Here is a 13,997-nt window from a genome sequence, read left to right as displayed (position 1 = left end):
GGTATTAGTGTCTTGTCCTGCACTATAAAATACAGGGGTGGCTATGTATAACTGCATGTTAACATCTAATTGAATGCATCATTGTCTCAGTATATGTGAGGGTTTCAATGTAAGCTTTATGTGTGAGAGGAGTGAAGTGTGTTCGACAGGTAAAATGTAATTGCAGAACAAGTGTAATCTGTGTGTCTAACCGGCTTTTACAGCCTTTTTTGTATGAAACTCTGTGTGCATTTGTAAGCATGTACATCATAATTGTGTCCATGTTTGTCTTTGTAACTGTGTCCTAATGTATAGTAAGTGTTTATGGGTATGGTGTATGCATGCGTGCATCTCCCTGCGTCGGTTGGGGGTGTCTATGAAACAGCTGGCGTGCTGTGAAGTGCATTAACACTGTGTGTGTGTAATGAGTTATCACCTTGCTTTAAGATCGTTGACTTTGACTGGGGAGATCTATAATGACTTTAACACTCCCACTGGCTGTTAAAGCAAATGAGCAACGGTTGCTTGTGTGGTGGTGGTGGGGGGATAACTGTTGTGAAGCCTCTTTGTGTGTGTGTGTGTGTGTGTGTGTGTGTGTGTGTGTGTGTGTGTGTGTGTGTGTGTGTGTGTGTGTGTGTGTGTGTGTGTTTGTGTGTGTGTGCTCGTTTGTATGTGTGTGCGCTCTGTCTCTGCCTCCCCGCTCTCTCCGCAGTGGCCGTTAAGTGTGGACTAGTTGTTGCCATGGCAACTCTTTGGCAGCGGTCTTGATGGTGGGATGATCACACATTATTAGTTGACTCGAGCTGAAAAAAGAAACACCATAGTGATTTGGATAAAGGAGCGAGGGAAGGAAGACTTGAAGAACGGAAGAAGGGGGGCGAAACAAAGGATTGTGTGAAAAAATGCTGCGAATGTGTTCAGGTGACAAAACACATCATGGTAGGATCACACACAGGGAGGGAGAGAAAGTGACTCACAGAGGATCACATGAAAAACGTAGGTATACATATACAGTGTCGACAGATATTTTAGATAGAGATCGTTCACATAATATGAAGCCAAGACATGAACATGAACAAATAATGCGCTTTCATTTGCTCTCTCTCTCTCTCTCTCTCTCTCTCTCTCTCTCTCTCTCTCTCTCTCTCCTATTGAGAAACATGCGATTGTGCTTGTGTACAAGTAAGACCAATTTGAGTTTTAGACCTTCACAATGAGGACATTTTTGCAAAGTCAGGAAATTTTATTTGGTCCTCACTTTTCCAAAGAGCTGCTTACAGTCATTTTAGGTTCAGAGTAGAATTAAGTTTTGGTTAAGTTTGACGAGAGGCAGTGGTTATGGTTAAGGCTGTGCTTCGGCATGTGGTTGTGATGGTCTAGGTGATTTCTCACAAACATTGAGGTGCAGGTGCACAAACGCACAAATTCACTCAATTCATTCATGTAAAAAAAATGTCGCTAGCATCATAGTCAAAGTGTTTAAAATAGAAATCAGCCTTCCGTGTTGATAATAAGGGAGATCGTTTTGTATGCAATTTCTTCCAAACATAATTGCTTCTTGTTTAAAAATGTAAAAAATAAACGCGGAACGAGTGTTAAAAAAAAAGTGTGCCTTTAGGAGTTAATTGACTGCATTTGACAGCAACATCTATTTGTAACAGTTTTAATGAGCATCCTTTAATGTTCTTAAATGATACCCCTACTGGAGTGAAAATGGACTGTAAAGAGATTTCCCACTTTGTTGCTGCACCACTGCTGCGCTATAGGGAGTGTATTTCTAACTCAAATGGATGGTGAGGCCAACGTACAGGCGACAAAGTGAGTTTTGAAAGGCTGTTATCTCAGCACCTGGCAAACTGATCGTTGAGTCACTAGTATTGATCAACTCCGCTATCAACCCCCTCAAGATATATTATGGCTATTTTCTACTATGGGACAGTAAAAATCTCACTTATTGCCCCTTTAAATGCGCTATAACTCCATATATTGTGTTGATTCTGCAGTCTTCCCCAGGCCCATCCATACGGCCCCCTATAAATACAGGTTAGGGCCCAAGCTGCTCTTTCCCCTGTAGCAGGATTTTACTGCAGCTGTGGCCAGTTAAAATGCAGAGTAGTGTGGGTTAGATGATCAAGCATAATATAAAACAGTTCAGTGAATTTCAGAACTGGCAAATAGACCTTTTAACTGTTTCTGTGACACGTAGCCCGTCACCACGGAGCATACTACTGTCTGAGGATCAACGGAATATGTCTGCAGCAACTTAACTACAACAGGCTCTTTCATACGAATATTCTTCTCCTGTCACCTCTGCAGCAAACACAATTTTAAGTTGGAGACAGTGAAAAGTCGAAGTAGCGGTGAGGTGAGAGGTAGAGACAGAGGGAGATGGGGATGTGAGTGAGTTGGAGAAGAAGGGAAGATGGAAAATTGAGTGAGAAAATGTGAGGGGAGCAAAGAAAAAAAGAGTTGGCAGTGTATTCAATCTGGATGGATGGTTGACAACTAAATCATACAATGGAGGAAAGGAGAGAACAGGTGAGAAAGTAGGGGAGACGGGAAAGGAGAAGAGAGCTGGGGAGGAGAGGAGGAGAAAAGACAAACGATGAGATGGGTGAACAGAGGAAGAGTGTGACGTGAAATGAGCAGACGGAGGCAGAAGACGGGGAGGGATGAGAGACAAGAGTATGATGCAAAAATGAGTTTGTTGCACTGAGACGACAGTTGGCTGTCAGCTCTTTAAATGAGAAGAGCGCCGGCTGCCCTCACTGGTGTTAGCCTCACTGGAAAACATGAAGGAGAATAATGTTCACATTATAAAGTCAAAAAAGTAGTTAAGTGGTTTCACTGTAGCTGCAGGGTCAGAATGGTTCAACGTCTGGCTGTCAGGGTTCAAGCACTTCTGTGAAAATATGTGATTTATTTGTGAAAATATGTGCACTGAAATGAGAACAGTGAGACGGACATATTGTTTGGCTTTTCAAGGTGGGACCTTGTGTGGCTGCAGGTATTTCAATTACTCTGGGTGGGTGGGAGTGACACAGTGATTAGGGAGGCCAGCCTTCAATTACCCATGTCAGCCAACAACTCACTAAAGTATCCTGCGAGGCTGAGTCATCACAAGCTAAAATAATTTTGACCTGCCTGTGAAGATGAGGGATGGGTCAATAAAGCATGAGATTATTATCATGACATCATGACAACAAGGCAAACTTGTCCTAAAACATTTCAGAAACAGGCACGCGATCAGCTACAAAGTGAGTCACTAGTTGGAGTGTATTTGTTCAATCGCTTTAGCACTTAGCAGGAACGTGACTGAGTGTAAGTCAGGAGTAGAAAGAGTCAGCAGCCAGCATCGACCCAATGAGCGAACAGCACCTGCTCCTGATTATTCTCTCCCTGTGTTTTAGTAAAAAATAAACAAAAAAATAGCTGAGAGAAGCTGAGGCTGAAGCACACTGACCCACAGCCACGCACCAAAAACCCTGGAAAGTTTGTTTATTCAACCTCAGACCGCTGGAGTCATCTCAGACAGAGGAAATATTATTACGGCACTGGTGGCGCATATTTGAGTTCTTTTCAATTCCAAATATCAAAAGGGTGAACAACAGAGGTCTCTCCAATGACTTTTTTCACTGCCTCATTTCAGTGGCAGAGATAACACGCTGGGCTCTATCTCACATCTACAGTGTGTACAACCTGGTTGGATATTTGCCAAATATCTTGAGCTTTGTGGACATTAAAGAAGAAGAGCAAGCATTTGACAGATCCGAGGAACATACTGTTGAACTGTCTTAGACATCCTCATTATTTCAAATATGTTGATTTTCTTAGTACAATATCTGCAACACTGACGGAGGGTGTTGAGAGCTGTGACGGGCTCATCACTATGATGATGATTAGGTATAAAACCCGTGTTCTGTAGTGCATAACGTCAGCCGGGCCAATGTCACCAACACAAGGCTGGGCCATCGTGTTGCCCTTTCAATAACCAGTGTGTTGCTACATTGAAGCTCAAGGAATGGAGTAAGAGAGGTCACTTAACGATGAATCCCTCAAGTAAAGTTTGCCAAGATTAATTATTCAAATTAGCGCACGCAGGGTTCAATGTCATACACTTTGTCAACAAAGTTTTCAATTAAGCACCATTAAGCCGCAGCGTGTGGGTGAACTGGAACAGAAGATCAAGCTGAACTATGATAAACAACACGCAGAAGTCAAACAGTCATTAGCCATCATCAACGCATTGAGAGAGTGAGGCAGAGACAGGGAGAGAGATACGGAGAGAGAGACACATCCCCACCATTAATTGTGATTAATAAAGATTTAATGAATGTACTAAGTGTGTGGGCTGAGCTTTACTGTGATGGATGGGTATGAGAGTGACAGATTTTGAGTGAGAGAGCTGAGACGGAGAGAGAGAGAGAGGGATTAGATTGACACTTGACATTAAATCATTTTTTGTCATATGGAACAGTGTCAGTGTTGTAGAAACCATCAGACACACGTGCACACACACGATCCTTCTTTCTTTGCTCACCACCCTCCCATAAAAACGCATTATTTTCCCCCATGGATAGTGATTTCCATGGATTGGAAATTGTTGGCTTCAGAGCCCCCAGCTTAACTTGAACTCACTGTGTGAATACGTGTGTGTGTGAGTGTGTGTGTGTGTGTGTGTGTGTGTGTGTGTGTGTATGGGTGATGGAGAGAGACAGAGACACAGTGAATAATAATATAGCTTGATTTTCAGCTTTTGGCTTCTTTAGCAGGGCCTTGATCAAGCCTTATTTTGATTATTCATGTCGCTCACGGTATTATGGTACTACAAAGAGCCTCAAAAATAAGGTGCAGACTTTTTAACAAAGATGAATCCCAGTTGTTTAAATCTAAAATAGAATAAGACATTTAAAACCATTTTGAGGTTCTTCGGTTATGCAAAAGCACAGGAATTGTTATTAGTGTTGTCTGCATGTGTCTGTTTTTCTACTTTCTGCTTTTATTGTGGTCTTTTTTTTATTCCCATGGGATCAACATTGAAAACTGGATTTGTATCTATATATATCAAATATATATGATATAGAAATGGTCAATTCAATAAATGTATCAATACAAAAGAAAGGGACAGACAGAAAGAGAGAGAAGAAGAGATGAAAAAAAACAAAACCGAGAAATAATACTGAAGTCAATATGTTCCTTGCTCCATCGGGCCACCGAAGAGCAGAACAGCCAGTGAAGCAAAAACTCACTTTTCTCAGAGGATTTTGAACTAAATTAAACAAAATTTTCCACTTCCAATATTTGATTTATTCTTCAACACAGTACAATAAACTACTACTATGTAAGCCAGCTAAATTTATACAAACCGGCTCACCTTGTGAGTGCTGCCAGGTAATCACTGGGAGAATGTGATGAATTACAAACTTCACAGCTCTGCTCAGTGTAGTTATCAGAAAAAATATTGTTATTCATGACTCAAAAATTAAATTGAAGGTCTAGTTGAATTGCTGACCTGACTTTGGTTGCTTATAATGTCATCTGTTGGAGTCTGTGGGTATGGTTGTTTTCTATTTCTGCAGTTTATAACTGAGTTGTCACATGTGTAAGTAAACCTCAAACAGAGCTGGACACATTTTTTTAAGATTCACGTAAAAAGAGACCCTGTATTGGCCAATTTTAAGGGCGATCAGAAATGCTTTTTTGTAAGAACATAACATTAACTGTAATTGCAGCTCTTGACTAGTAAAGCTAATATCATCCTCAGCAATTATATCAATGTGGTTCTTCAAAAATGCCTGAGACAACTGTGACAGAGAGCTAACAGTATTGGAACACCTCCTCTGCAGTCTCTGTTTACAACCCTTCTGCTGGGACTAAAATATAAGATTTCCATGGGCAAAGGCAGCTTTAAAAGCCATTTGTATGTGTCCTTCAATTGTGCCATTTGGTTTATCTATATCAAATACATTTCAGAAGAAAAACTCCACTACACGATTAAATTTCACTTCAAGGTTTGCAATACCCAAACTCTCACAAGTCAGATCATCAACAGTTTTACTATTGCTGACAATTTTATTTGCAAGAGTGCTGCTGAGATAAAAGCTTGCCGGAATGCTGAAAGCATCACAAACAAACTGTTTTTATGAGTACTTACAGTTTACTTTGTATTCACTGGGACCCAGAGCACTTTATTATTACTAGAGTAATACTTTCATATTATAGACACATGGCTTGTTGGACTTCTATTCATCGTCTAAATAAGATATGAAATAAATGCATGAAAGAGCTAAGGCTGTAGAGGGAATAATAACGAATGGATGCGTGGATTACTGGATTTAAGACTGCACCAAAGATATTAGGACGGAATGAGGTAAAAATAAATAAAAGCTATCACTTACACACATATGCATAGCCATTGCCATCGCTATATCTTTAGTGGCAGTAAGGGAGACACATTAGCTGGGTTCAGGAGCATATGACTGCTTCTTACACTGTCACATTACTCACATGAAACCCGTACTCAACAACGCAATAATTAACTTTATCAAGCCCTCTCTCATGCAGCTTTTGGAACTAAATATTTATATCCTCTTTATGTTAAAGAACATGTGTTTCCTTTCAAGATAAGAAATAAACTTCAGCCATCAGACAGTTCCAGTCTCTCAAAGCAGTCCAAAATCCCATCTCATTTGTCGAGGCAATCCGAGCCAACAGGAGATATTTTTGCTGCGGTTATTTTCATACAACCCAAAGTCAGGATAATTATGAGCCACAGTCTAACAGGCTAACGTCATTTCTACAGAATAAAGCCAGCCTCTGCTGCATGCTCACAGCAACAATGTAACCCATGGTCTCCAAGGTGTGATGTGTCTGTGATTGCGGCAATGATTTGTCGCTGTTGTGTGCATCATTTGGCCCCTCAAGAGTACAGTATTGCCATGATCCCCACAGAAATACAGCGTACAGTTGCTTTGTTTTAGAAGCCCTCAAATATCAGCACACAGGCCACTGATGAACACTTGCATGTAGCCAGGCCATAAAACAACAATATTAATCTATCTTTGTGGTTGAAAGTTATGTTACAAGAGGGGTGACCATAATCGAATTCATGTGGTCACCCCATGTATTCCTTAATTGAAAAGAAAAAAATGAAAACAACGCTGTGATAGCATGACCCTGATATCGTACTAATGAGCATATAATTCATTTTCTCTGAGCGGTTTATTCCTACTGATATTAATCATCTACTTTCATCGAATTTCTTGCACTCCCTACACAGAAGACGGTGTCAGGATTGAAATTCTGCAGTCCTGACCATAATCACACACAAAGAGGCACCTCATCTATCTTGCAATCCAAATGTAAAACGTAATCGTGTTCAATATGTGCAATAAAATGTCTGGCCGGGAGCTTATCTTCTCAGACTGCCGCACCCTCAAGATGTCCATCTGCTGTGGATTAAATCTTCTATTTTAACTGCTCACATCAATGCCTGCAGACACTCACAGACAGAAATAATATATGCCTGGAAGAGAGGGCTTATTTTTTTCCCCACAATCTTGCCCCTTCAGCAGCACTTCAAAACAACTTGTCAGTAGCTGTCAGTTTAAATTAGCGGACTAGCCCTTTACGCCACTGTTTTCTGACTCTGGTAAATCTGCAGGCTGTCTCCATCAATCACAGAACAGAAGCTCGCACACACACACACACACACACACACACACACACACACACACACACACACACACACACACACACACACACACACACACACACACACACACACACACAACACACACACACACACAATATTTGTTCTACAGTGCTGACAAATACACCCAGATCCAAACAAACAAACAAACACACACACACACACACACACACACACACACACACACACACACACACACACACACACACACACACACACACACACACACACACACACACACACACACAGAAACATAGACATGAAGTGGGGGTGCACTTGCACTCTGGCAATGGCTTCTTCCAAACAAACAAAGTGGTTGAAAACGATGAGGTTGTAGCAGTCTGTCTATTTCTACAGACATTTCCCTTCTCTCTCTTTCTCTCCGAAGTGTCAAAGCAAATAAATTGTTTTTCATGTCTCTTATTACCTCCAGGGACCTGCAGATAGTAAACACTCCTCGAGTGTGCAGAATGCACACACTCACTGGTACTCACACACACACACGCACTTCTCTGAAGTTGCAGATTTACTCTCAAATAACACCACACATTCACTGACTTTTGGGATCTTTATTGATAACTAGTATAATATTATCATCATCTCACAGCTTTATTTACTGAGGTAATTTCTTTGAGATAAAGGTCACTTTTGTAAAAAAAGTACATAAAAGCTAATTATTGATACAGGAACAACCATCACGCACACACTCAAGTATTAATTAAAACAACGAAAAAATATCATTAAAAACATAATGAGAGTCTCTTACTTCAAAGTTTTAGAATTAATATATATATATATATATATATAATTCTATATATATATATATATATATATATATATATATATATAGCGAGAGAGAGACAGAGAAACAGAGAAACAGAGAGAGAGAGGGAGAGAGAGATAGAGAGAGAAAAAAGTACAAGATTATAAGAATATATTTTGAATTTCTAGTTTCTGAGTTCCACATTTGTTTACAACGCTGTGCTATATCAACTAGATTACCGCTGAGGGCATTGAAGCTCTTGTAAAATGCATCGGTGTTGTCGTTTTGGAGTTTAAGCACGGGGAAGGCTGGGTGTATGATGGAGTTATGGAATACAATATGGTGTTATCAGCATTTTTTGAGAGTTGTAAAATTTTATATGATGAATGTTGAGAGAAAATACCAGGGGAACCAATATCGATCCTTGGCACATTTCTAAGAACTTCATGGGGCTTGATTTGAAAACAATGGCATTAACAGTCTGAAGTCTGCCAGAAAGTTAAGATAAACCACTTTAAGAATAATCCAAACCCACTGAAAGCCTCTTAAGGTTGTGAACAACGGAATCAAAGCCTTACACAGACCTTCATATGGAATATGTTCTTCTAAAACAAAGACAGAAAAGCCTGAGGCTGTAGTCAATATTTTTCTTCTGTCATGCCATGTCAAGACATCGGTTGTAAGAAGACAAAAGGAATGCCTGACAGAATAAACAGAAACTACAGTATCTTTATGCAGAGAGTTGTGGTGTGTGCCTGTACTGGCATCTGAGAAGGCCTGGGCAGGCTAAGCAGATGTTGGCTGTTATATAATTCCTCCCAATATTGGTTTTTGGCCGGCTCTTGCCTGCAACCTGTGTTACTGCTTTCGAAATCCCTTAGTGGATGAGATCCATACAGCAATCACTCAAAAATCATGCCCATGTCATTTCTGTAGATACTGAAGCCTGTGTCATTTGGTAAACTTACTAACACTCATGCTTGTACACTAGTTCCACAACATTTCCTCTCAGTATTTTTGGAAAGGTGTCCTCACAGCATTCTGGGTTTGCTGCTGCAGACAGAGATTGCGATTGACTGCTTAAAAAATGTAACAACCGCAATTTTTTTGCTGCTGTCTTTTCCGCAGGTCTGTATAAGAAAGATTAATGGAGTGTTAGTGTTCAACAGTAATTGTGATGATCAAACAAACCATTGCAGAAACATAGATATGATCTAAATTTGAATGACTGTATTTGAGTTGATTATGTTCTGCTCAAATGCAGAGTTGGGCGGTCTGGTTGTTGCAAGGAAAATGATCATCTAACCCTAACAAATAGATGAACAAAAAAACGAGTTGTAATCATCAATTTGCCAGACATGTCATGACCGGGCTACTACAGATAATCAAGCTGAGTGAAACATTTTTCTCTGTGTTGCCAGGGCACGGACGGATAAAACAATTCCTGTCAAACCTCCTCTTGGTACATATTTACTTAATCAATCTGCATTATGCAGATTGATTAAGTAAATATTTAAAATATCACAGCGAGGACAAACAAAACAATTCCACCTCTGTGATTATTTATTTCTCCTGATAATTCCTGTTGCTTGAAACTGTCTTCCTGAGAGTGTGACATTGTCCCCAAAATAATAGGAGGGGATTGAAAACATGGCCTGTCAATTAATTGGTTGTTTATTTTAATAACAGCGATGATAGGCAATATTCTGAAGAGCGACGCTCCACTGGATATTGAGCCATAAACAGACAGGCCTAATCAGTCAAACACTCTGTAAAGCTCACACATGTTGGCCCATGTACATAAATGTATAAAATCCCTTGCAACACAAACCTATAAAACAACACTGACAGATTATTTCCTATAACAGCCAACAGGATTCTTTGTCGGGATACGAGGAATCCTTATGCGGCCTTCACAGAAACACTTCACACCTCATGTGACTGAACCTGCAATGTGGTGATGGGGTTTCTATCACAGTATTGCATTAAAAAACAAATACAAACAAACAAACAAGCAAGGACACTCAGCATTGTCGAAGCACAGCACAGACAGCAGTTTAGCAGCTGACAGGAAATGAATGAATGACCTTTGTGTGGTGTCTGCAGACATTACCAAGCTGCCTTATAGCCTTGAGAAACTGAATAAGTAGGGAACGAATGAATAAATGAATGAATTCTGTTACTTTCCTGGTCCAGGCATACTTTGACGGAAAAAAAACCCAACTGTGTGCTCTAGCAACGAGGTAGACAACTGGGATCAGTTTGGATACATCTACAATGTTGACTTATTTGTGAGGCTGTGTTGTCAGACTTGCTTAACTTCAAGGTGAACCAACAGTTCGTGCTGAGGTTGAGCAAGGTAGCTGCACACAAGTTGTGAAGGTGTTATTCACTGCTTTCCTGTTGAGGAAAGATGTACGATGTAACCTGCTACTTACTCGGGGTATGACCTTTGGAGCAAAATTTTCAAGCCGGAGGAAGGGAAAACTTTGTTGGAGTGTCTACGTTTTATTTGGCTTGAACTTACCTGTAGTAACAGAATATATGAGTTTTTTTTCTCTTCTCAAAAGTAAGGGACATTTCTCAACTTAAAACGGAAGACAATATGACTGAGGTGAACAGTAATCGAGAAAAAATGGCTGCACCTTCAATGTGATTTGAGACATGTCCTTTAGATAACAAATAAAATGCAATGAAGTATGCTGCTGACTGTTGTTTACTGTTACGACTCTTACCTCTGGGAGAAAATGTCCCTGTAGGGGCTGCCGTGCTGCATGGCGATACCGTATCCGCGGTCTGGTGCGTTGCTGCTGACAGTGTAGAAGGAGCAGTCCTCATCATTGTTGGCGACGTATTCCAGTACTGCTGCATCCCACACAAAGCCAAATCGACCGTACTTCACCTGAAAGAAAAGAAAAAAGAATATTTACACACAGTTGACACTATTCAGAAAGGCCTGTCTTTACCTCGGGCTATACAGGTGATATCCAACCACATTCTGTTGAGTTATCGAGATGATTCTTTAAGAGGTCGTTGACAGGCTTCTAGCTTGGCCTCCAGAATATGGACCTATATGAACATTATGTCATTGACATGCAAAAACACAGTTTAATTCAACAAACACAATAGGAAGGAAACTTATTGAATTATATTGAAACAATGTGCCACAGACTTTTGCTTGAACCAACACTTTATATTTATTATTTATTGTCCATTTCAGTCCTTTTTTCATTGTTAATTGTCTCTTTAGAGCCTGTTTCTGTACTATCCACCATCTCTATATTTATCCCATAACACAATAACAGTATATTAATATTATTACATTATCATATTGATTCAGTGTCAAGGTGAAGCTTCATCACATATACATGTAAGAAATGTATGATATGCACAATTGAAAATAGTGTTTTATTAGCAGTTTGGCTTATCCTTGATCCATTAAGAAATGTCCAATAAACCTACTCCTTTGTATGCATCTGTTGATGAGCTGAATCATGGTACAGTAAATTCACTGAAGAGGAGATCTGAGAGGACTAACTCACCACGAAACACAGATATTTCATAAAAGCAGTCTATCAGCATTTTGAGTCCAAAAATGCACCAAGATTACGCTCTACTGTAGGATGGCAAAGGCACAGCAACTTTACTGTTTACGCCATCCCCTCTAGACTGTAGGTGCACGTGTTGTTGTTCTTGTTGGCGCATCGTTCTTGCACCCTATGTAGGTATGTGTTGGATATGTTTTACATTTTTGTAAAACTTGTAGTGCAGTGTAGGTGCATGTTAAGTGTGTGCTTGCAGCTTGTGCTTGAAAAGAATAACAGGGTCAAAGTGACTCAAGGTGAGATTCTCAGTTTCTAGAAGATAAGGTGCCTGTTGTTAAGCTTCTCGTTAATATTCAATAAATCTTCATTTCACAACAAGAAGAAAAGTGGAGAATAAACAACGTGACTGTGATATTCATATCATAACACATTTTCTGACAATTAAATAGGTGCACACACACACACACACACACACACACACACACACACACACACACACACACACACACACACACACACACACACACACACACACACACACACACACACACACACACACAGACAAACACCTACACTCATACTTTTCTTCTAACATATTATTTTGGATTTGGTGTGTCATTAACTTTAATGGAGCTTTATGAAATGTTCAAACCCCTCTGTCTTCTCTGTCTGTGTGTGTATGTGTGTGTATCACCTCAGTTGGCCTTTGTGTGATGACTAATGTCTGAGAACCGACAAGACCCTCTGATTGGGTAATTTCACAGTCAGTAGTCCTCTGGAGTGTGTGTGTATGTGCGTGTGTGCAATAATTCACTGCAGGGCGTCAGATTGACTCCTTCTGCTCTTTACAACCTCAAAAAGAGCGGAGAGAGTACTTTATTACCTCAAATAATTGTATTGCTTTTCACCATTGCTTTTGAATTGGAAAGATTATGGGCTTTGTGGAAGGGAAATTAGTAAAACATCACAGTTTCAACAGCTTACCATTGTGTATTAAGGACTTCTCGCTATTCGGGTGAAAAGGGGCTGTATGTATGGTTAAGCATTATTATGCACAGTGCTGTGTGTGTGCGGTGACCTTTGATGTCAGCTACACTAAAAACACAAGAAATCTGTGCTGAACTCTTAACATTATTCTTTAGAATTCAGACACTTCACAAGCTGAGTGTACATATTCCCACAATGGAACAAAAAGTGTTCTTACCATGTATACTACCTTTTTTGGAGAAAAGCTATTTCACTATGTTCCTGTCTGTCATTGCCCATAGATGCTTTGACTTGTATAACCCTTAATAATTGTGAAGTTTGTCTTGATAGAAAATCTGCATTTGTGTCAACTCATAATAACTTAAAGGACCGTTGAAGTAAACAAACCCATTTACGCCGTCATCAAATCAACACCAATGGCATTAATGTAGTTGTTAAAAAGTCCCGGTATTATAAAAGCCCTGTCAGTAAAATTAGGAGTGATAACAACTTCCGATCCTGTCCTTTAATTTTGGTGTTGATGTGACGCTTTAGCTTAGCTTTAGATCATGGCATGCCTTTAAGAGAACGGACACAATGAAAGGCAACAAAAAAAGCTTGTTCTGCTCTAAAAGTGATAATGCCTTTCAGAAGCATGGACAGAGTGGGATTAATGTGTTTACACTGAGGCACAAGCCATTTTAAAGGAAGCTGAATGGAGAAAGAAAATAACTTTGACTTGGATTAAATACAGTACTTCACTCTTCATCGACCAATATGGAAAAAAAAGTGAGATCACATGAAGAAAAACAAGTATAAAATGGATTCTATAAAAAGTGATGCATTAGATAGAGAGAGTGGAGAGAGTACTGACATCATAACAAACACGGTTGGCTTAAGACTAAGGGAAAAAGAGGATAATGTGGAAGAAAGGGTTGAGCCCATCAGTCTTCAATGAGGCTGCCTGATTTAGTTTTTCCTGAGACAAAGTTTCACTGAAATACTTGCAGAGAACATAAGGGATTTAAACTTC

The 13,997-nt window shown here is 39.8% G+C and overlaps 1 protein-coding gene across 1 annotated transcript in view; it reads right to left on the bottom strand.

Moving 5' to 3' along the window:
* The window catches only part of grid2 (glutamate receptor, ionotropic, delta 2), a 442,237-nt gene that overhangs the window by 17,699 nt on the left and 410,541 nt on the right, over window positions 1-13,997 (bottom strand). Inside the window, exon 14 of the mRNA XM_054611388.1 lies at window positions 11,189-11,355. Within this exon, the coding sequence (XP_054467363.1) occupies window positions 11,189-11,355 (167 nt within the window). The remainder of the gene's footprint in view (window positions 1-11,188; window positions 11,356-13,997) is intronic.

This window comes from Anoplopoma fimbria, chromosome 13, assembly GCF_027596085.1.
Source record: "Anoplopoma fimbria isolate UVic2021 breed Golden Eagle Sablefish chromosome 13, Afim_UVic_2022, whole genome shotgun sequence".
NCBI classification, from domain to species: Eukaryota; Metazoa; Chordata; class Actinopteri; order Perciformes; family Anoplopomatidae; genus Anoplopoma; species Anoplopoma fimbria.
Note: the sequence above shows the minus strand (reverse complement) of the source record. Positions and strands in the feature narration are given on the sequence as shown.